This window comes from Rhincodon typus, chromosome 8 (assembly GCF_021869965.1).
Source record: "Rhincodon typus isolate 14 chromosome 8, sRhiTyp1.1, whole genome shotgun sequence".
In the NCBI taxonomy this organism is placed as follows: domain Eukaryota; kingdom Metazoa; phylum Chordata; class Chondrichthyes; order Orectolobiformes; family Rhincodontidae; genus Rhincodon; species Rhincodon typus.
The window spans coordinates 56,157,749-56,182,829 of record NC_063339.1 but is presented as its reverse complement, the minus strand read 5'-3'; the positions used below and the strand labels follow the sequence as shown (position 1 = coordinate 56,182,829).

Below are 25,081 nucleotides of genomic sequence, written 5' to 3'. Positions count from 1 at the left end.
GAATATAAAAAACAGCTTCTGAGGGCATATAGGGCAGCTCATCCTAAGGAGAGCTCACATTTGTAAATGTATTGCTATATTATGTCATCACCTTATCCAATCGACTGTCGTTGTAACTGTAGCTAGAAGAATGAAGGTTGTTGCTAGTTCTGGGATTACAGGCACACTTGTTCCTAACCCTAACCCACCTCAATGTCTCTGCACCTTCATTGCACCACAGCCACAGGGATGATGATCCCTGCTGTGGCCGTGTTCTAATGACCCCACATGGGGAATACCAGAAGCAGAACAGGCCTTTAGTAATGTGAGCAGTCAGTACTTGCATCACACAGAAATGGAGCATAATCCTCAATACAGTGGGACATGGAGGACACGAACAAGGAGGATTATTGAATGCCTGTAATGTTAACACAATGGACCTTATTATGATCAATGCAGCATTGTCATGCAAATGCTGTAGTAGATTATAAGTGCAGAGGAATTACTAATAACGTGTTCCTCCACATCATCCAAGAAAAACAGCATTGCATAAAAGAGTATGTTGGTAAACATTTCAAACTCAACGTGAGAGGAACTCAGGTCTGTGTCCTTGTGCAGACTATGAGACTTTGTACTTCTTTGTGAAGTGTAGCTTGCAGGTTACATTATTAAGGTCATCTGTCATCACTTCTGCTTCACAGAGATGACAATTATCAAATTCTAATTATCAATGACATAGTCAAGATTGTTTGTTGCCAGAATTTGATTCTCACATATCTGAGATACATTTCACATGAAGGATTCTATGAATACAGGTGTTTTTAACCTGTATTACGTAAGTGGCTGATTACACAATTACCCCTTGAAGAGCCTCACATTGTACAGAAGTAGAACTCACATCTACAGGGAAAATACTTACTCCACCTACTTAGATGTGGTGGCAGCCATTTTTCATTGCCATTGGTTATTTTCAATTTAAAGTAACACAGGTTGCACTTTGCAGAGAGAGTGTTCGGCTCAGCCTTTTAATCTAGGTGACCTTCCAAATCTTCATGTTCCTTTCTTTCTCACAGCAACTGCATCAACCCTGATCTTTCACAATGAATGATCATTTCTGACAATTATGACAAGGTGCTTAGCTTTATGTCTGCTCTGGCAAGACAGAAGTACTATGAGCCTGTAAAGTGCAAGACCAGGAAATGCAGGGATGTTGTGAAAATCCAAGTGGTGCAAAATGAATGAAAAGAAAAGCCCTGGGTTGCACCCTTCTCTGATATGTGAGATGCGTACCTGTCCCTGCATGTAATGTGGCCTGTCAGGAACACTATAATACAAGGTGTTGGACAGCTCCAAAGTGCAGCATTGATGTAGATAAGATTTTTAAAAAATTGTTTCAGAAGTGTCCAGATGATGAGGTGAGGCGGTTGCTTGTCTGATGCTAACCTCCAAGCAATTAACTGGAGCTGCCAATCCTGCTCTGGCCTGCATGTCGGGAATTGTTGCCATCTGGTTTCTGCCTGGCGTGTGGGAGAATAGGAAATTGCATATCAGTGAGACAAGAATAGGAAATAATGAGCTGTTAACCCATATAAATTAACGTCTTCCTTTCTTAACTCACCATTAAAACATTGGGTAAAATTAAAATATCAAGAATCTCATTTATACAATCCCACCATATTTTCCCAACTGACTTGCTGTTGCCCATGTCATTAAGTGATTGAGGTAGAAAGCCCTATTTCCCTGCTTTGAATATATCATATTGGCTGATGTTGCATGCAGCATTGAGCAAATGAGGAGATATGCCATTTTTAACCAAGAGCCCATTTGCCCTTTCAGGTAGATGTAAAATATTCTGTGGTAATACTCAAAAGAGATCAGGAGTTCTGGTTTTTTGGCTGATGGTTATCCCTCAATGATAATTACTAAAAACAAAAGTAATATTCAAAGTTTTCAGGTGAAGGCAGATGATAGTTGTAGTATAATGAGATACAAATATACTAATGATTTTGTAACTGATGTCGTTACTCTGCCGTCAGCAGACCACAGCAGAACAGCATAGAGAAGACAGAAAGTCGAGAGAGAAGCATGTAATGGAGGTGGAATGAGACACGGCAGTAGAAAACTGTATTCAGTCACTTGTGTATATTGTAGTAAATAAAGTGTCCCAGGACTGAAGATAATGAAGGATCCTTGCTGCAGAATAAAGATGAAACAGGGATGTTAGGGATGGACGAGCAGTGGCTTAGTAAAACAAGACCAGATACACAGAGTGTAGATGTAGACTTCCAATGATCAAAGACCGTACAGATTTCATGAAGGGACCCACATCCCAAGGCAGACAGCTATAGTGTGCTCACGAAACATACTTAGAACAATAACCTTTAAAAGTAGTAGTCATTGAGAACCATAGAAATATTGCCAGGAAAGCAGCAGTAAAGTTCAAAAATTAGATTGAAGAAATCACATGAAGAAAAATAGGGATTTCTATTGTTGTATTCCTGTAAGACATTATTGGCATAGAATTAAAGTTTGAATATGCAGGGACATTGACAAGTCTGCCCTGAGGCAATGAGATTTTAACAGGGAGAATAGTTTTCTCAGGGACATGCATAGAAGGACACAGCTTACTTTAAATGTATGAAATTGTTGCTGAGAAAGTGAATCACAGCAATGTGTTTTGCAAAGTAATGAATCTGAAATATGAGGTACTTACTTTATTAATCTGTTATTATTAATAACCACCATACCAATCTATGCCCTCCCATCCACTACCCTTTGCCTTTATTCCTACCATGCCAACTCACCCAGTATCCATTATCAGCAGACTTCAGGACCTACTCTGAGATTAAATAAAATAAAGACTTAAGTACCTACTGTAGACATTTTTTTTTAAAAAAAGAATACTCATTTATAAGGCTTCATTCATTAGACTTACATTCTTTCAAACCCATAATTCATAATAACAACAAACAGTTCATTCAAATGGATAATAAAATTCAGAGTACCACTATAAACAGTTTATGATGACTTTGGTCTGTCAACCAATCTATGAAATGGCAGACACGATACTGTGTAATGAAAGGTTATAAAATCAGTCATGCATGAATTCAGGCTTATGTCAACAGATGGAATGAGTAGAAAGCAAAGTTGTTTTTTTGCACTTCTAACAGCTTCTTTTTCAAATATTTAAAAGGCAGAAATTTAAAATTCCTTGGCAGTTTTGGAGTTGATTTTGACAGTTCCTGTTGAAACTTCTGGCAATTTCTGCTACAATGTTCTAGAAAGTTCATCTTGGTACTTCTGATAGATCTTTTTGACATTTTTGAACTTTGCTTCTGATTCTATGGAGCTTCACATTTCCAATGGGTAATGCACTTTTTTATGCACATTCAAGTCTACTTTTTAATAATCCCTTGCCTCTCCCAAAAGGTACCTGACCACAACACAAAAGGACCACATACAAAGTGATATCTTGCTTTTCAACAAGGATACCCTGGCTATTGACACAAGTCAACAAAGTTGATATCTGCTCTTTCCAGGTCCAAACATTACATGTTATGTGTCACACACCTGGATTACCAGAATCAGACACAAGAACATGAGAACATGAGAAATAGGAATAGGAGTAGGCCATCTGGCCCGTTGAGCCTGCTCCACCATTCAATAAGTTCATGGCTGATCTTTTTGTGGAAAAAGCAACCAGCCCATCCCTGTGGATGAGGGTAGAGTAAAGGGAATGACAGTAGGGAGAATTGCCCCTTGACAGGGCAGCCTTTGGCTGCTGGGAGTGCTGACCCTATGGCATATGCAGCTGTATGACTGCCTCCAAGCAATGGAACTGCCTGCTACCATCTTTTTCCTTAGTTGCCTTTGTTGAGGCTTGTAATGAGTCGAATTGGTTGCCCTTCATGTGGGCTAGGAAGCTCCACAGCGCCCTGAACCTGCCTTCCCTCATATGACCAGTGATAGGATTGGGGTCAGAAAACTGGTTCTTCTGGCACACTGCTATTGCATGCATAGACAGAAAACTGCATCTCCATTTGCTTTTGAACCATGAAGTACAAGTCTGAGGATAATTTAAATGATTCTGAAGTTTAATTTTTGAAGTCTCAGAGATGTAGGCACAGCAACAACCATTTACTCTACAAACAAGTACGTGCTGAAACAATGTAACAACGAAGAAAAGGTTAAAATTGCAACTGAAGATTAGGAAATGCATCAAAAATGATAAATTACAATTACAACACTCATTAATTATGTGAGATCCAAACATCAATGAGAAAAGATATTGCAAAAATGTAGAAGTATCTGGATCCAGTGAAGCTGTAAACTTCCCGAAAGTTCAACGACAGTTTTTTTTTCACACAATAATCACACAAATCTCCTTGAAGATAAAGGTCCATTGGGAGGCAATGGCCTAGTGGTATCATCGTTGGACTGTTAATCCAGAGACTTAGATAACGTTCTGGGGACTTGGGTTTGAATCCTGCCATGGCAGATGGTGGAATTTGAATTCAATAAAATGTCTGGAATTAAGAATCTAATGATGACCATCTATCCATTGTTGATTGTCGGAAAAACCCATCTGGTTCACTAATGTCCTTTAGAGAACGAAACTGCCATCCCTACCTGGTCTGGCCTATATGTGACTCCAGATCCACAGCAATGTGGTTGACTCTGAACTGGCCTCTAGGCAATTAGGGATGGGCAATAAATGCTGCCTAGTCAGCGACGCCCTCATCATGTTAATGAATAAAGAAGAGCAAAAAAATTGGAAATATAATTCTGTAAGCTATCTTCTTTCTCTCCCTGCAGGATATCTGTGAAGATATTTCAGATCATGTGGAGCTGATCCATGCCCTATTAGAGACAGAAATTTCACTGAAGCTTCTCTCCTACTCAGTCAATATCCTTGTAGACATCCACACTGTTCAACTTTTGTGGCACCAGCTGCGTGTGTCAGTTCTTGTGCTTCGTGAGAGAATTCTTCAGGGTCTTCAGGATTCAAACGGAAACTACACAAGACAGACTGACATTCTTCAGGCTTTTGGAGAGGACAGAAAAGAGGTAAGAAATTATGAGCTTTTAGTCCAATCCAGAAGGTGTTTCCCTTCTGTCTAGAAGGAGGAGGTTTAAGATGTTTTAATCCTCTTTGGAGTAAGTTTAACATGTACAGTTTAATTATATATGGTATCAAGTTTTATTTGGGATCGGGGATATGGACATATCTTGTGCATAACCACTTAGAAAGAATTTGTCATTAAATAAATAGAAAAAAAAGTTATGACTGATATGTAACTTCATACTCATCATTATAACTCAATGCACCATGTCAGTGTCATTGTACTACTTAATTGTCATGACGTTGGATTGGAAATTATATTTTTTGACCTAGATGTTGTTCTCCCTAAATTAGAAGATAATCCATCTTTAAATAATAATTCAGTCCATTTCCCTGTACAAATTGACATATCCATTTTAAAAACAAAAGCACTAGGTAAGTTTTACCTCCATTTATTTTAATATGCTGACAATCAGGTGGATGTAACATGAGATAGCAGATCTGTTTCATTCGTTAACTTCCCTGGTTAGAAGGTCAAAGTTACCCCAACCTTTCCAGGAAGCTGAAAGTTGTTGCTATCACAAATCATATAAATTTACAAAATAGGAGCAGAAGTAGACAATTTGACCCCTCAAGATTGCTGTTTCATTCAATAAAGTCATGGCTTGTCTTCTTTTGTTTCAAATTCCAACAACAATATCCACCTCTTTCTTGAAAGTATTCAATGACACCACCTCCACTACTGTCTAAGGCAGAGAGTTCCAAAGCTACACACCCCTCAGAGATAAAATAAAATCACCTCATCTCTGTCCTGAAAGGGTGACTCATCGTAGTGCCCACTGGTTCTGGACTGACCCATAAGTGGAAACATCTTTTCCACGTCCAACTTGTCAAGACCATTTGAAATCTATGTACTTCAATCTAGTCAGGCCTCATTCTTCTAAACTCTAGTCAAAATAAACTCAGCCTCTTTGATGTATCTTCATAAGACAACAAGCTTGTTTCAGGTATCAATCTAATAAATGGACTCTGAACTTAATCCAATACATTAACATCCTTCCTTAAACATAGAGACCAAAACTGCTCATTTCATTCAAGATATGGTCTCACAAAGACTGACTGTAGTCTGAACACTACTCTCCTGCCTGTTCTCATCACTCTTAATTTTCTTGTCAATCAAAATCTTTCTAATTTGGCTTTGAATATATTAAATGTCCCAGCCTTTACGGCTTGCTGGGAAGGAGAATTCCAAATACAGATAAAGAAAAAAATTCCACCTCATTGCTGCCTTAACTGGAAAATCCTTTATTTTAAACCATGCTCCTGAGTTCTGCAATTCTCCCACAAGGCAAGACATTCTTTCAGCATCTGCCCCATTAAGACCCCGGCAATGGTTCCTGTTTCACTCCACTGGTTACAGTTTACAAAAATGAAAAAGATCCATTTATCCCATTTTAACTCTCTCTTCCGTTGTTTGCAACAAATATTTTTATTCTTTTGAAGCACAAAGCTAAAATATGGTTCACGAGAAAATTAAGAAACCAATGACCAAGATTTTTTTGAGTGGAAAAAGATGAAAATGATCATCTACTAACCCTGAGGAAAAATAATTAAGAATGCAAATCAAACACAGGCAATAAACTTAAAAGAGAGAGTAGTTTGTATAGATATAGAAAATTAAGATTATACAATAAGATGAGTCCTTTGGGTCTTTGAGATTCTTAATTGAAGGACACAGTTGTTTAATGATTGATATGTATCCTCAGCAGGAGCAAAACCTGTAGGTATCTTTGAATTTCCTGTGAATAGCTACTCTCTCCAATTTGCTTTTTGGTTGCTGTATTCTGAGATGATGAGAGGAAGAGGTAGGGAGAGAGACAGTCTTTCAGTTCTTGCTTACAAATTTCCTCTTCCTTTTCTGTATTCTGCTGCTCAAAAGCAGCAATTGAAATATAATTCTGTTTGTATTCCTGAGTCTAGCTCCATTGTCTTTCCAAGTTGGCTAACTGGCAGGTGAACCTTTCATTGACCAATGTGAAATTATCATGCAACTGTGAATTAAACAGGGGATGAAAATTTCTTGATGCTGACTTAGTTGATTAGTTTCAATGTCTTCAGATAAAAAGTGATAAATTCAATGCAAATGGTCTTGTTTATTTACATGGGTCACATGAAACAGACCACAGTAGCCATTTTAGGTCCTTGTTTCTTCCTTTCTTAAAAGTCATTTTGATCGAAAAGGTTGCAGGCATAACAATCAGATGGTGGAATTTAAAATTTGATAGATGAAATTTACTACTGTTATACTATATTTGATATTTGAGTATTCTAGTCCCCAGCCGTGTGCACATTGTAATCATGTCTCTGTATGACTACTATATCATAATAATTTGTTTCTATTCATGCTATGAATTCATTCATCTTGTTACAAATGCTGAGTGCTCAGACGAAGAGACTTTAATTTTGGCCTTTTACTGTTTTTGTTCACTCTGACCTTTATTTGCTGGTGCTTAGTTTTGTAAACATTGTCCCTTCCTGTTACACCTGGTTATCCTCAACCATATCATTACCTTACACAATTTCCTTGTGCTTTTACTTTAACTTTCTAAATCTCCCTTCATGCGAACCTTCCCCCCACATCCCTGCCCTCACCATTTAATTTAAAGCCCCCTCTAACAACGATAATGATAGAATTTGTACTAGTCATAGTGTATTCAAGTAAATCCCTTTCCAAACGTACAGTCCCACTACCTTCAGTGCTTGTTCATGTACACCAAGATCAAAACCCATTTCTTTCAGCCACACAATCAACTGTGATCTAGCCCCTAGCTTTTCATGTTCCACCAGTAGAACTTCTTCAGTTCGACCTGTGCATAGAAATTCTACAGCAATGTGTCAGCACAGTCAGTGAGAGAAACTCATTTAAATTAGACACAGAGTATTTTTTAAATGAAGATGCATTGGTTGTAATTTTGCAAGAATCCTTGGATTCTGGAGAAGTACCATAGGATTGGAAAACTGCCAACATGACACTGCTGTACAAAAAAGGGAGGCAGGCAAAAAGTGAGTAACTATAGGCCAATTAGCCTAACATCTATTGTTGGAAAAGCACTGAAATTAACTCTTAAGGAAGTAATAACAGAACACTTGGAAAATCAGAATCTAATCAAGCAGAGTCAGTATGGCTTCATTGCTGTATTCTGATGTGATGAGAGATAGAAGCAGGAAGAAAGAGAGTCTTTCAGTTCTTTCTTACCAATCTCCTCTTCTTTTTCTGTCTTCTGCTGCTCAAAAGCAGCTGTTGAAATATAATTCTGTATGTATTCCTGAGTCTGACTCCATTGTCTTTCCAAGTTGCTAACTGGCAGGTGAGCCTTTAATTTCCAAATGTGAAATTATCATGTGAATGTGGGTTAAACAGGGGATGAATAATTTGAGCTTTTCAAAAAAGGTGTCTACCAGAGACAATAGAGGGTAACCAGTAGATGTATTTTATTAGACTTCCAGAAGGTGTTCGACAAGATACCTCACAAAAGATTAAGTTGTATGAGCCCATGGTGTTGGAGATAGAATATTGGCATGGATAAAGAATTAACTAATGGGATTAGGGATTCTTTTTCAGGTTGGAGACCTGTGATTAGTGGGTTCCACACAGGTCACTGCTGGGACTGCAACTGTTTATAATACATTTTAATATATATTAATTAATGGAGGAAGCAAGTGAATGTACTGTAGCCAAATTTGCAGACAACTGAAAATAGGTGGAAAGACAGCCTACAAAGGAATGCAAACAATTTACAGATAGATATTGACAGGTTAAGTAAGTGGGCAAAATGTTGGCAAATGCAGGATGATTTGAGAAAGTGTGAGGTTGTTCATTTTGGAAGGGAGAACAAAAGGACAGAGTATTTTTTAAATGAAGACAAACTGCAGAAACTTGCAACACAAAGGGACTTGTGCACAAAACACAGAAAGCTAGCACACAAGTGCAGCAAGTGGCTGATGGAAGGCTAATGAAATCAATCAGGAAAGCTAATGGAATGTTGGTCCTTATTTCAAAGGGCTTGGCGTATTAGAGTAGGGAAGTCTGACTGCAACTGTAGAGGTACTGGTGAGACCACATCTTAGTGTACTGTGAGCAGTTTTGGTCCTTTTATTCAGAAAAGATATAATTTCATGAGAGGCGGTTCAGAAAAGGTTCACTAAGAAGATCCCTGGTATGGAAGGATTGTCCAATGAGCAAAGACTATACAGGTTGGGACTGTACTCACTGGAGTTCAGAAGAATGAGAGGTGATCTCATTGAACCATTTTGGATTTTTAAGGAGCTTGACAAGTAAATGCTGTGAGGATGTCTCCCCTCATGGGAATGTCTAGGACCAGATGGCATCATCTCAGAATAAAGGGGCACCAATTTAAGACTGAGATGAGGAAGAATTTCTTGCCTCAGAGGGTTGAGTGTCTTTGGAACTCCTTGCCACAGAGAGTTGTGGGGTCAGAGTCCTTGTGTATGTTGAAGGCAGAGACAGATTCTTGATCAGTGGGGAATTGAGGGTTATGGGGAAAACACAGGAATGTGGATCAGCCATGATCCTATTGAATGTCAGAGCTGGTGAGGCTGAATGGCCCTACTCCTGTTCCTATTTCTTATCGTCTTATCTAATGGTAGTCAGTTCTCCTGTCATTAACTTATTTATCCCTGACTTAGACTGAAAGAAACTTAGCTTGAACAGTATATTATAGACAAATGTTAAAAACCACCTAGACTAGATTTTAGATAGAGTCACAGAGTTTTACAGCACAGAAAGCAGCCTGTTGGCCCATCATGTCTGTGCTGATCATCAACCACCTATATACTCTAATCCCATTTTCCATGGATCCTTCCCCTCCCACTCCAAGTTCCTATCCTACCCTACAGGGATACCCTTAATCATGGCATTGGGCAGACAAAGCAACCTTGGCTCCAGAGAACTGCATCTATCTCCCTAACTCTACTGCACCCTCTGAAAATTGCATTCCTTTTAACTCATCCCATACTTGCATTGTGGCATGGTCAGTCTACTCATCCTTCCTACAGTTCCCGTTCTTGTCCCCACAAGCTGCAAGAAGCTCAAACCTGTTAGAGAATTGCAAGGGCTGAAGCTCCTCCAGTGCTAGCTCTGGATTCCCATACTTCTTCCCTCCTGACAAACTTCAAAGACCCTAGCCTCACGGGTGTGACTGTCATCTGGAACTAAGTATCCAGGTAACATTCCCCTTGTCAGATGAATCAAGCCTCAGCAACTCAGCTTCCAAGCTCATATTCTGCCTTGCACTAAGCAAGAAGCTGCTATCTTCATGCTTACTCGCTTCATGCCTAGTGCCTGTTCATATTGGCTGAAATTGAACAGTGATGAGTCAGCACTGTTGGCAAGACAAACTAAATCTAATTAGATATCCAATAAACTAATTGTAGTTGCCTTTTCTGATGGGAGTCTATGTATCCCTGACTTAGAATGAAATAAACAATTTTAATAGTAAGCCGTAGATAAATGCTAAAATCAAACTAGACTTGATTTTAGAGTCATAGCGTTTTACAGCATGGAAAGAGGCCCTTCAGCCCATTGTGTCTGTCCTGGTTGTCAAGCACCTAGCTGTTCCCCATTTTTCAGCAAGTTGTGTGCAATGGCATTTCATGCGTTCATCTAAATGCTTCTTAAATGTTGTGAAGATTCTCATGTCTACCACCATTTCAGACATTCCAGTTATATCCTCTGGGTGAAAAACCTCAAATTTCTTCTAAATCTCTTGCCTTTTAACTTAAATTTATACCTCCTGGTTATTAATCCTTCCACCACGGTGCCATCGTGAAGGACATCTTGAGTTGCCTTGAAAGGATAATGGAAAAGGAGGGGAAGGATGCAGTTGTTGTGGTCTGCATTGTTACCAACAACAGGCAAGAGTAGGCAAGAGGTCCTGTTTACAGAATATCAGGAATTAGGGACAAAGTTTAAAAAAAGGGACCTCAAAAATTGTATTCTCTGGATTATTATCTGAGCCACATGCAAATTGGCAAAGAGATGAGAAAGTTAGGGAAGTAAACACGTGGCTAAAGGAGTGGTGTGGGAATGTGAGGTTCCATTTCTTGGGGCACTGACATCAGTATTGGGACAGGGGAGAATTGTACAATTGGAATGGGCTCCACTTAAACTGAACTCGGACCGGGATTCTAGTGGAAATGATAAAAAGGGTAGTCACAAGCACTTTGCACTAGTTAAATGTGGGGACAGGCTCAGTCGAGAATATTAAAGTTGCCAGAACAGGGTCAGTAATCTAACTTAAGGCACAGCAGAAAAGGGGACAACTATGAGAAGGGAGGGCAGTCAATACAGAACCGAGAGTGTGCTTGAAACAAGGTCAATATGCTTGTCACACAGATTGAAATTGATGGGTACGATGTTGTGGATATCACATTGAAGTGGCTGCAAGAGGATCAGGCCTGAGAAATAAATGTTCAAGGATATGAGTCCTATCAAAAAAAAAAACAGGCAGATGGGCAGGGGCAGTGACATTGCCTTGTTAGTAAAAAAATGATATTAAACAGATAGCAAGAAACAAAAGAGGGTCAGAAGGCTTAGAATCTGTGTGAATAGAGTTGAGGAACTGGAAAGGATAAAAGACCATGTTAAGCACAGTCTTCCTGATATTAGTCAGAGTGTGTGGAAGAAAATAAATCAGGAGATAGAAAAGGCATGTAAGAAAAGCTTTGTTACAGTCATCATGGGGGACTTCAATATGCAGGTGGACTTGGAAAATCAGGTTGATAGCGGGTCCCAAGAAAAGGAATTCATGGAAAGTCTACAAGTTTTTTGTTTTTGGAGCAGTTTGTGGGAGAGCTGACTAGAGAACAGGCAATTCTGAATTTGGTGATGAGTACTGAGGGAGATTTGATTTGGGAGTTTAATGTGAAGGAACCCCTTGGGGCAGTGATCATTATATGATGGAATTCACCCTGCACTTTGAGAGGGAAAAGCTAGAATCAAATGTGATGGTATTACAATTGCATGAAGGTAATGACAAAGAGAAAAGAGCTGGCCAGAGCTGATTGATAAAAAAGCCTAGCAAGGAAGGTGATGGAGCAACAATGGCAGATGTTTCTGGGGGTAATTTAGGAGACCCAGCAGAAATTCATCCCAAAGAAGAAGAAAAATACCAAGGGGAGGCAACCATGGCTGATAAGGGAAGTCAGGGACAGCATAAAAGCAAAAGAAAAAGCATAAAATGTGGTCAAGATTAGTTGGAAGCCAGAGGATTGGGAAGCCTTTAAAACTGACAGAGAACATTAAAAGACATAAGCGGGGAGAAGTTGTACACAAGAGTAAGCTATTTCATTATATAACAGAAGCTTGCTACAGTTTTTTTTTAAGATATATCTAAAAGGTAAGAGAGAGGCAAGAATTGGACCCACTGGAATTAGACATTGGACCCACTGGAAAATGAGGCTGGAGAAGTAGTAATGGGAAACAAAGAAATGGTGGAGGAACTGGATAGGTACTTTACATCATTCTTCTTTGTGGAAGACATCAGCGGCATACCAGAACTTCAAGAGAGTCGGTGGGGGCATAAGCGAGTGTAATGGCCATGGGTAAGGAGAAGGTGCTGGAGAGGCTGAAAGCTCAGAAGGTGGGTAAATCACCCAGACCGGTTGTACTGTTCATCAGGACATGGCTGAGGATATTGTAGAGACATTGGTGATCTTTCAGGAATCACTAGAGTCAGGGAGGGTCTCCCCCAGACCACACATCCTGAGGGGCCATGCAGCAGCAATCTCTCCCTGAGCTGGGTCCTCCTCATTCTTCCCAATGATCGTCTGCTGGCCCTGTCAGCTCTGCTCCTCCTACATCTGCCAACAACTTGTAAAGAAGACAACCACAGCAACCAAACTCCCACCAGTGGCAGGGCACAAGACTCTCAGTGGAAATGACTTAGGTGGGCAACATGACAAATGTAAAAGGTTCTTAGGTCTCAGAAGAGTCTGTGGAGGCAAACGCTGCAGCCAAGGGCTGAACACACTCCTCCAGACAGTGAGATCCATTGCACCCCAGTAACCAGGGCCATGTCTCCATCATTCATTCAGCACTGACCTCAGTGTGTGCATTAACCTGAAGGGGCCGGCTGAGTGATCAACACATTCCAGCAAAAGGGAGTGCCTGCTGAGTTCCTCAACCCTTCCCGTTCCAGATCCACATCAACCAGTCTATCTCTCATTGCATTCAGTACAGACCATCATTATGCCTACATGACAGAACGATGAAGTGATGGTCTGCACCTCCTGTGGCAGCCTTGGAAGTTGCAAGAATAATGGTTCACATTTGGCCAACACTGGTCAAACTTAATGTCGTTACTGCTAACTTCATCATCATTGAGATGCCAGTGTTCAATCTGCAAACACCAATGATATGGTGCAAATTGCCTTGGACCAGCATCTAAATCCTAAGCACCTTCACTCTGCACACATAGCAAATTGGCGATGAAATGTAGCTGGGGTTTGCAAGCTGCTGCTTCATATATTTGTTCCTTCAGTATTCTGATGTCCAGCAGATGTAGATTGTGAACTTTTGCACATCAATCTGACACTGTCTTCACTCACTCTGGATATTGACTCAGCCATTTTCTTGTAGCACCTCATATCTAGAGAAGGGGAGTGATGGCAGGGAACACAGCTCACAGTGGACGTCACCAGTGTCTGCATCGCCAGGATCTCCCCAGAGCCACCATGTCCCCTTTTACCTTGCGCTATCCCAATAGACCATTCCCCCATGTGGATTTCTGCCATATTGAACTTCTCCAATTGTCCTCCCTGGCCCAGGAATCCCATCATTACACCTTAACAAAGCCTGTTCTGCTCCTCTATGCATCCCTATGGGGGGTGGTGGTCACTGCCACTAACATCCTTTTCCGTATCTGACCATGCCCTCCAATTCTGCATTACGTCCACACACCTGGAGATGCTCCTTCATCATTGCCCTTGACCCCACTTCTGCAAATGCCTCTGCTTTCCCCTGCCTCCACACCAGCCTTGTCCCCCAACTCCTTTTTGCAGTGATCCCTCTGTTGCGCTACAGACCACCCATGCACCCTAATGATCGATCTACAGATAGGTCCCCAGACTTGTATTCAGCCCAGATCTCTGACCGACTTTAAAGAACAGCCTCTTAATGTGACTGATCAGACCCTGACTGATGATCCACAATTCCCCAGACTGCTAGCCCAGCAGGACTGACCGCTGTCCCATCCCTGCATTGTAGTCAGACTGATTTTTTGACAGTGAGCATCCCAAGTGGACAACCGACCAAGGCCAAGCCTCTAGATTGAGTGCGGCTTGTGCCTGTAACTGACCGTACTGGGACCCCTGGACGGACAGCGGCCATCCCCTTGATTAGACTGTGCAATGCGTTTGCAACTGTTGGTGTTAGATTGACTTCTCAGGGTACCATATGTGAAGAACTCCACACCGCCTCCCCAGACAGATCTTTACTGGCAAGCATAACAAGCGGCTGGTCTGTGAGTCTGCACAACAGAGCCTGTCAACACAGCAGTACTGATAGTCTTTGGCTCTGGCTGAATGCACAAACAGTCAAAGCAGGACAAGCATCCTGCAAGCAAAGGTAGGAACTAAGTGTTCAAAGACTAAGAGAGCAAATGAACAGCCCTGAGATATAATCTGTTCCAATCTGTGAGATGGGTGCATGTCTGTGTGTGGAAAGTGTCAAGTTTTCTCAATGTCTAGCTTATTTGGCACGTTTGGTGAGATAGGAAGCTGAATATTAATGAGGCAAATTGGGCCATTAACAAAGTATTTAGCAGGAAATAATTCCCCTTAAGTAGCAACTCTCCACTGCCTTGTGAGAAACTCACCGTATTGCTGGGTAAAAACATAAAAGTTGGAGTGAGATGCTCCTGACGTCGAGATAGGCCTCGCCAGACTTCTCATGTGATTCTGTCATAAAACTTACTATAGCCCACTTCGCTCAGACCCCTATATGTTTCTGCCCCATGATTTTCAATACTTCACTGTGAATCTGAAATATGTTTCTCCTCTTTATTTGCTGTTCTTTGCCCAGTTTTGCAGAATAGTAGAAGCAAACATGATTAAAATGCCTGCTGCTCATCACAAGCATGCATATCAAATACATGATGTGAAAGTTAAATGCAGATTTCAGGTAAATAATTGAAAATAATTTACGTAAAACTTTTAAGGAATCTTGAAACATATGAAATTAAAAGTATCTCCAGATTTTGCTCAACAGAAAATAAACTACTGGCCAGTTCACAAATAGATTCAAGATCATGTGTTTGAGCGTTCAGGATGCCCGTAAAATGTCAGTTCTTGGTTTCTACAGATACTTTGTAGCACACTTATCTGGCATTAATGAATTAAAAAGTTAAAGTTGCAATTTAACTTGGAGTGGATTTCTGATGGGAACCTGTTCTAAAAATCAATTGTTTTTATAGACTCAGAAACTCATAGTCATTTAGAGCGTGGAAGGAGGCCATTCATTCTGTCGTGTCTACAATGGTCAGCAAAGATCTGACTGTACTAATCCACTTTCCAGCCTTTGCTCAATAGCCAAAATCTATGCCTTCTGATTATTGGCACCACCGCTAGTGGAAAATGTGCCTTCCTAACCTCTTATCTATGCTTCTCATAGTCTTATACACCTCTATAAGTCCTCTCAACCTTCACTATCTGAAGAAAACAACCACAACCTATCCAATATTTTCTCATAGCTCAGACCCTCCAGTCCATGCAGCATTCTGGTAAATTTCCTCTGTGCTGTCTCTAGTGCAAACACGTCCTTCCTATAATGTGGTGACCAGGACTGCATGCAAAACTCCAGATGTGGCTCTGCCAGCATTTTATACTGTTCCAGCACAACCTTCTTGCTCTTGTATTCAATGCCTCAACTAAAAAACACAAGTATCCCATATGTCTCTTTATATCTTAATACCTTATCAACTTGCCCTGCTACCTTCAGCTTTTTGTTGATATGCATGCCAAGTTTATCTGATCTCAGTACTTTCCAAGGTCCTACTATTTATTGTGTAATACCTTGCGTTGTTAGGTCTCCACAACCTCATTCTTTTCCGTGTTGAATTCCATTAGCCACTGTTGTTCCAGCTGACCAGTGAGTTGATGTCGTCTTGAAGTTTAGTGTTACCCTCCTCATTATTTCAAACACTACCAATTTTTGTGCCATCCACCAAGTGCTTGATCATACTTCCAACATTCTAAATTCAAATCACAATTAACACTAAAAACAAGTACCCCAGCACTCAGCCATAAGACCATGAGACATAGGAGCAGAATTATGTTGTTCAGCCCATTGAACCTTCTCCACTATTCAATCATGGCTGTTATGCTTCTCAGCTCCATTCTTTTGCTTTCTCCCAGTAACCCTTGATCCCCTTACCAACCAAGAACCTATCTTCTCTGTCTTAAATACACTCAATGACTTGGCCTCCATTACCCTCTGTGGTGATGAGTTCCACAGATTAACCACGCACTGAAATTCCTCCTCATCTTAGTTCTAAAGGGTCATTCCTTCAACTCTTAGGCAGTGCCCTTGGGTCCTAGTCTTTCCTGCTAGTGGAAACATCTTCTCCACATCCACTCTATCCAGGCCTTTCAGTATTCTGTAAATTTCAATCAGATCCCCCATCCTTCTAAGTTCTTTCAAGTACAGACCTAGAGCCCACAAACATTCCTCATACGACAAGCCCTTCATTTTCGGAATCATTCCTGTAAAACTCCTCTGCAATCCCCTCCAACGTCAGCACATCCTTCCTTAGATATGGGGCCCCAAAACTGCTCACAATATTCCTAATGCAATCTGACTAGAGCCTTACTGAAACCATATACAGCTGCAGCAGTACATCTCTGGTCTTGTTTTCTAGCTCTCTTGAAATGAATGATACATTGCATTTGCCTTTCTAAGTGCCAACTGAACCTCCATGTTAACCTTAAGAGAATTCTGAACTGGGATTCCCAAGTCTTTTTGTGCTTCAGATTTCCAAAACCATTGCCCATTTAGAAAATAATCTACGCCTTCATTCTTCCTATTGAAGTGAATAACTTCACACTTTGCCACATTGTTTTCCATTTGCAACGTCTTTGCCCACTCTCCTAGCCTGATTGTGTCCTTCTGCAGCCTGCCCACTTCCTCAACAATACGTGCCCCTCCACCTATCTTTATGCCATCTGCAAACCTAGCAACAATGCCCTCAGTTCCTTCGTTCAGATTGTTAATGTATAATGTGAATAATTGTGATCCTAACATGGATCCCTGCGGAACTCCACTCGTCACTGGCTGCCATCCTGAAAAAGACCACTTTATCTCTGTTCTCTGCCTTCTGCCAGTCAACTAATCCCCTATCCACGCCAGCACCTTGCCCCCAATACAATTGGTCCTTGTCTTATTTAGCAGCCTCCTGTGTGGCACATCTGGAGATTCAAATGGTTCACGCCCACGGGCTCTCCTTGTTTAACTTGCTCATTACCTCCTCAAAGAATTCTGACAGATCTGTCAGGCATAACCTCCCCTTGACGAAGCCGTGCTGACTCACCCCTATTTTACCATGGACTTCCAAATACTCTGCAACATCATCTTTAATAATGGACTCTAGAATCTTGCCAACAAGTGAGGTCAGGCTAACCACCCTATAACTTCTTGTCTTCTGCCTTCATCCCTTCTTAAGCAGGGTGTTGCGTTAGCCAGTTTCCAGTCATCTGGGACCCTCCCTAACTCCAGCAATTCATGAAAGATCACTGTCAATGCCTCTATAATCTTTCAGCTATCTCCTTCAGACGTCTGGGGAGTAGTCAATCTGGTCTGGGTGATTTATCCACTTTCAGACCTTTCACCCTCTCCTCAGTTATGGCCACTCAACTGATCTCTGCCTCCGACTCTCTTGAAGTTCTGGTATGCTGCACAATCAATACTTATGCAAAGTACTTATTCAGTTCCTCCGCCATTTCTTTGTTCCCATTACTACTTCTTCAGCCTCATTTTCCAGCTGTCCAATGTCCACTCTTGCCTCTCACTTACCTTTAATATACCTAAAAAAACTCTTGCAATCTTCCTCTATATTACTAGCTGGCTTACTCTCATATTTCACCATCTCCCCCCCTTTTTAGTTATTCTCTGCTAGTTTTTAAAGACTTCCTAATCCTCTGGTTTCTTACTAATCTTCACCACATTGTAAGATTTTTCTTTTTCTTTTATTCTATCTTTGACTTCCCTTGGCAGCAATGGTTGCCTTGACGAATTTCTGCTGTGCCTCCCGAATAACCACCAGAAACTCCTGTCATTGCTGCTCCACTGTCTTCCCTGCTACAGTCCCCTTTCAAACAACTCTGGCTGGCTCCTCCCTCATATCTTTCTAGTTACCTTTACTCAATTGGAAGACTGTTACATCTGATTCCAACTTTTCCCTCTCAACTGCATGGCGAATTCTATCATATTCTGGTCACTGACCCTGAAGGGTTCCTTCACATTAAGCTCCCTGATCAAGTCTGCCTCATTATACAGCCTTCTGAAACCCACTGGAAACAGACTTCCAAGCATAGTAACATATCACTTTGCCTTGGAACCCATGGGCTGTTTGCCTTCTTGACCTTGTCAAAAACCTTGCTAAAATCCATGTAGACCACATCAAATGCATTTTCATTATCAGCACTCCTGGTTACCTTCTCAAAACATTTGGTGATTGAATTTCCCTCTTACCCTCCAGAGTTAGCTGCAGGCAACAGTTATTTTAGTTTTCCGTGTTACCGTTTTCTCTAATGATAACTGGATTATACACTTCATAAGATCATTTCTTAGACATCCACTATCAAAACTGAAAATTCCAAGTTTGCAAGTAATAACATCTCTCTGAAGAGTTTGTTTGGAAAATATCTAGCATACATGTACAAAATCTGCACTAGTAGCCACTGGTTAGTGAAGAGATTTCTCCCTCCCCTTTTAAGTGTAATACCAGTTGTCACGTCCCAACTGTCATCGTGGGTCAATTGACTCAACATGGAGCATGAACCTTATGATTACAAGATCTGTAGAAATGAGGAAGTTTATGTAGCATTCAATTCATTCTTAAATGATTCCACTGTTGTACTCTAGAATGCATTCTATGCACTAATCACTCATTCCATGAAGAAAATTTTCAGTCCTAAGTATGTTTTACGTTCACCTGAACCATTGTTTCTTATCTTAGCCCCGGAATTCAATTGAAACAAATCTTCCGTATTACCGTTTTCTCTAATGATAACTGGATTATACACTTCATGAGATCATTTCTTAGACATCCACTATCAAAACTGAAAATTCCAAGTTTCCAAGTATTTTTCTGTAGCTTAGCTTGCAGGGATTAACCTCAGGGCAGTTCTTTGCACCGCCTCCAGTGCTTGAAAATCTTCTTTGTGCCAAAGATCATAACTGAATGTAATTACAGAATGAGACTTGAACAGAACATAATGCTTTCCTTTGACCTATGTTCTACATCTGTCTATGAAGTTCAATATTCTTATTAGCTTTGTTTATTGTGACTTTGACGTGGTTTGACGTCAACCCTGCTGAGATTGTTGGGTCGTTTTCAGTTTACCCTTAGCTAATAAACCACTATTCATGTATTTAACATTTCAATTAGTTTTGTCTTCCTACATGTACAGCTTTGCACTTATCTACTTTAAATTTCATTTGCCATTTTCTCATTGTAAACAAAAATGTCAGGGACAGGAGAAAGACAGACTGAACTATTTTGTTTCTCTTTGTCTCCTGCCTGTAAACAGAATGGTTTTAATTTTGAAAAGACTGAGGCGCGTTTCCCAGACCCTTGTGCTATATCAAGTCAATTTTTAAGTGATTTGCAGTTGGCTTTCATTTGGATTTACCAAAATTATTACTTGTTCTCACATTCAACCCTAGCGTGATCTTATGTGACTTTACAGATGCACACAAGAAAGATACAGTAAAGGAACAGAGTTGCCCGTCTGTGAATATTAGAATCAAATAACATATTGATCAAAATAAAAACTGAAAGAACTGCGGATGCTGCAAATCAGGAACAAAAACAAAGTTGCTGGAAAAGCTCACGAGGTCTGGCAGCATTTGTGAAGGAAAAAAACAGAGTTAATGTTTCGGGTCCAGTGACCTTTCCTCAGAAGGGGCACTAGCATAATGATCAATTTGTGGCCACCTCAGAGTCCTAATGCAGGAGTGAGGAGTAGTAGAATTCCTTCAAAGTTGAAGATAAGGCAGCAAAGTGAGACAGCAGTTTCTGGCACTGTTTGCAGACAGACGTTCAGTTTGTGATTTAAGTGAAGTCAGCATGATTCAGAAATAGATTTCAAGGCTTTAAGTTTCAGGCAGAGGTAGCTGATGATCTGGAGTTTGTTGTTTCCTTGGCTGATGCTATCAGATTGATTTAAAATTTCAGAATGTATGCTTAAAATGCTCCAAAATTCTAAAGGAGTTTAAATCACTTGTCACTGATCAGCAACAGATTGTATGTGGCCATTAGTGAGCTATACATGTTAATGAAGGAGGCTCAGGCGCTGTGGTCAGATCCATTGAGCATGTTTTAGGAGATGGACAGTCACTTTCAGCACTTCTGCAGGCACAGCGAGTTCCAAAATGTCTTTTTCGTTACTGAGCCAGGCATGGAATTGGAGGTGGGGGTGTCCACACAGTAACAAGTGGGAAATTCTATGCGGGTGACCTGTCTGGCCAGGTAGTTACGTAATCCACTATTAGAATCTTCCAGAATGTTGGTCAACTTGTAAGTCATTTCTTTTTCTTCATTCTTTCATGGGATAAGGGTGCTTCTACCATTTGTTGTCCATCCCTAATTGCCCTTAAACTGTATAGCTTCATAGGCCATTTCAGGTGGCAGTTAAGGTTCAACCACATTACAATGGGCCTGGAATCACATGTACATCGCACCAGATAAGGAGGCAGATTTCTTGCGCTACAAAACCAGAATTGGTTTTTACAACAAGATTACTCTGCTTTATATTCCAGATACATTTATTATTAAATTATGTATGGTGTTATGACCTAAACTTGCTTAAAAATCATCAGTTAATCATAATAAAGAAACTGAAGTAATTAGAGTAAGTCTTACACATGGAAAAATATATTATTCATCAAATTCTGCCTTTGTAATTATTACAATCTCTATAATGACTGCCAGCTTTGAAAAGGAATTCTAAATTTCAATGCAAAGCTGAAAAAAATGACATAGCAAGACTTTATGTTTTGAAACTGTTACTAAAACAAATGATTTGAAGGACTATTGACTAAACAGCATTTTATTATGGGCAACTTATACTTTATGTTTTAGATTGGAATGTTCCTCTTTAATAGTCATCTCACACACAGTTTGCAGGACTTACAGTTCTGTATTGTTTGGAAATCAGGCTAGGTGGATCTTTTTGACTATGAGATCCTTGATTTGGGTTGTTAAAATGGGCCAATAAGGGAGCCCTGACTGACATATATAAACAGGAGATTCAGAGAGTTTCCTCATTCTAAGGACTGGTCCTATGCTGGCTGGTCAGAGCCAGTGCATGTGTAAATAAAGGATGACTTGGTGATGGGATACCAGCCTCTGTGCAGTTATTTCAAGTTCTAATACTAAACTGTCCACAATGACTCATAGCTCCTAATGTATTCCTGTATACCAGTTTGGCCAAGTATTGACTTTGAGTGACGCTTCTCAGGTTTTCCCTGTGCTCTTTAATCCACTACCAATAGGTATAGCTTATTTTGATGATTCTTTTGAATCTCCCAGATTCTCTAGTTCGCTGCAGGTTGCATCTCTTTGATGAGGGACTATCTTCTTCTCCCATCATGTTGTGAATTCTTGTCACCAAAGTAGCCTCTTCTCTGTGCTAATGACACAAAACTGCGGTCTGTCTTTAATACACATTCCATTGAAAGGAAGCCTGTAACCAGATCTCAAAATGGGTTTTGCTGCTATCCTCCCTAAGGCAAAATGAAACATATTGAAATTGTTTCAGAGATAGTAGGAACTGCAGATGCTGGAGAATCTGAGATAACAAAGTGTAGAGCTGGATGAACACAGCAGGCCAAGCAGCATCAGAGGAGCAGGAAAGCTGACGTTTCGGGCCTAGACCCTTCTTCAGAAATGAATTCACATTTACAACAGGGTCGCACAACACTCTTCATTTTATCCTAAATTTTAGGATATGGTTTCAAAGCATAATAAATTTGTGGTCCGAGTTTGTTTGTTTAAACATTATCCTTTATTTGCAAAAGTTATGCTTGGTAAAATTCAAAATTATTTCCACTGGAAATCCACAATTTTTTTGAAGCATTGTACCAGTTATTTCATGTTTATGTATTTCATTTATTTACCATTGTGTGGTTTCAGCAAAATTTTTAATGTGTAATACATATATTAAATAATGAGACACAATAACATTCAGAACAGAATTTAGAATGTGCATTTAGTTTATAAAGGCTTTTTTATATTTTTTTTCTGCAGACCTGTTTGGACACTCTGACTGAAGTTGATGATGCAGGTCAGCTGACCATTAAATGTTCTCAAGACTACTTCTCTTTGGATTGTGGTATCACTGCCTTTGAACTGTCTGGCTACAGTCCTAGTGAAGACGCGTCCGGTGGCCCGGAGGCCACCATGACCTCCAGTTCAGCTGCCAAGGCTAAACCAAAACCGATTGAGCAGTGGAACAGTGCTGACCTGGAAAAAGGCTTTCCAGAGTTGGTTGATAGCGTGGGGCTACTTTCTGTAGCAAATGATCATTCCACTTCCAGGCAGGAAGAAATTAAGGCAAATGATGAAAGTCATATGACACGCACAGTTCATCAAACCTTGGTACAGGACAACAAAGGCACAGCAAAATCCAAGTTGTCACCCACATCAACAAATCAACCGGCCCTACCACAAAGTCCTCCAATGGAGTGTGCAAGAACCCAAAAAGAAATTAGAAACTCCATACAGAAGGTATTTTCTGACACTAATACTGATGTCTCCGAACCCAAAAGACATGTCCAAGTGCATTCTTCTAATGCAAATAGTAACCAATGTGAAAACACAATACCAAAAAGACCAATTAAAGATTGTTTCAATTATAATGCAGAGTCTCCGACACAACCTTCCTTACCCAAAAGAGCTTTGTATCTAAATGAAATTTCTAAAGACGATCTGGAGGTTAGCTGCTGCAGAGTTTCACCTTCTATTCTCCTGCACAAGGCAGAAATGAGCAGAAGTACACCATCTCTTTTTGATCATCCTGACAGGTCTAGACTTTGGCTCGACTTAGATTCATCCTACCCAAGCTCTGCAAATGCTGCTGTCAGTTACTCTTGTGATGAGTTAAACAAAACAAATGGTACAGATAATGGATTCTCAAGTTCTTCTTCTCAATGTAATTTACAAAAGACCACGTTAGATCGAAATAAAGCCAATGAACAATATCAAAGAAAGTCTCCAGCTATTTGGAAATCATGCGACTTTCATGATCTTAGGCAATCTAACAAAGAGTCTACAAGAAGCCCCACATCACATGATAGAGAACCTTTAGTGCAAAATATCAATTCTGAGCAAAATACACAAAGTGGCGTTTCCTTATTCCCCGGACAGACATCCCCATATCAGAAGCAACTAGATACCACAGATAAACTGAAGAATTTCTATCCGTGTTGTCCTCCACATACAAAAATACCGACTGGTGAGAATAACAATAGTTCTGACTCATTTACTGTAAAGTGTGAGGACAGTTATGAACCAACAAATATTTCCTCATGGCATCAAGATGAGGACTTTTGTAGTGAGAATAAGAAGCAGCCACCTATTAGTCAGAGCTCCTCTGAATCAACGCCTGCACCATTGCCTTTACATGTGCCACATAATGAGACCAGGATAGACTCTCCTGGCTTTATCCCCACTCTATCTTTGCTACAACAGCAACCAAGGACACAAAATAGTTCAAGCCAAAATAAAACTACTGAAAATGATAAAGCTGACATTTGGTTTGGTTCGAATGAGTATTTGGCTCTTCCATCTCACCTGAAGGAAACTGAAGGGTTAACTTTGAAGCTAGAGAATTTGACAAAGCTATTGTCACATCAATCTACAGGCGAAACACTTGAAAACATTGAAGATTGGGAGCTGTCAGAAGCAAATTCTGTGAATGAGATAATTCCATCAATTCACAATGAAAACAGGGAATGCCACCCTAAAACTGGAACTATATCCCCATTTTCCTCAAGTGATGTTGCTTCCTCCTTAGATGACAGCATTGAGTCAGGTCCACTCAGCAACATCCTGTCAGATGATGAGTCATCAATAGCAGACATAACTACTAAACACTACACTACAACCCAATTCTCACATCCTTGGTTAACACAGATGCCAAAGAAAGCCTTGGATGGGACTTCTCCTAAGTCAACTCTGGTTCGACAGCTTCAGCAGGATATTCAGCAGAAACAGAATAACAATGACGTATGGGAAAAAATTGAGGTAAACTAGCTGGTGACTTTTATTCTCTAATTGTTTGAGCACTTAAATTACCTTCTGATTTAAATATTTTATGTCTTGAATCTTAGTAAAATTCTGTATGTTTGTTGATAAATTAAATGTTGATGTTGACAAATGCAACATTTCTATTTTAATCAGTGTCAAATTCCTCCAGGTCTTTCTCATGGTAAAGCTCCTCCTAGTAGAACAGAGAGAGACATGAGAAAACTGATATGACTTCCACTTGTGTTTAAATTTCTAAGATACTTTTTCCAACAATGAGAGTTTATTATGTTTTCTCAGTCATGTCACATTTTTCCGACTTGAAGTTTTCTGCTTTAACGCTTGCAATTGTATGATCTTTCTGAATGAAATCAACAGGACCCATGTTGATTTGAATCTATCTAAAGATATTTCATATAGGACTTAGACTCTTGGTCTGCATTTTAATCATGTTTATGACGCAAGTTTATATGGATGCTTTTTTAAAGGAATCTAT

General features: G+C 40.1%; 1 protein-coding gene across 1 annotated transcript in view; it reads left to right on the top strand.

Moving 5' to 3' along the window:
- akap6 (A kinase (PRKA) anchor protein 6) overlaps nucleotides 1-25,081 on the top strand; it is a 366,422-nt gene that overhangs the window by 91,259 nt on the left and 250,082 nt on the right. Inside the window, exons 4-5 of the mRNA XM_048600427.1 lie at nucleotides 4,795-5,046; nucleotides 22,588-24,585. Of these exons, the coding sequence (XP_048456384.1) occupies nucleotides 4,795-5,046; nucleotides 22,588-24,585 (2,250 nt within the window). The remainder of the gene's footprint in view (nucleotides 1-4,794; nucleotides 5,047-22,587; nucleotides 24,586-25,081) is intronic.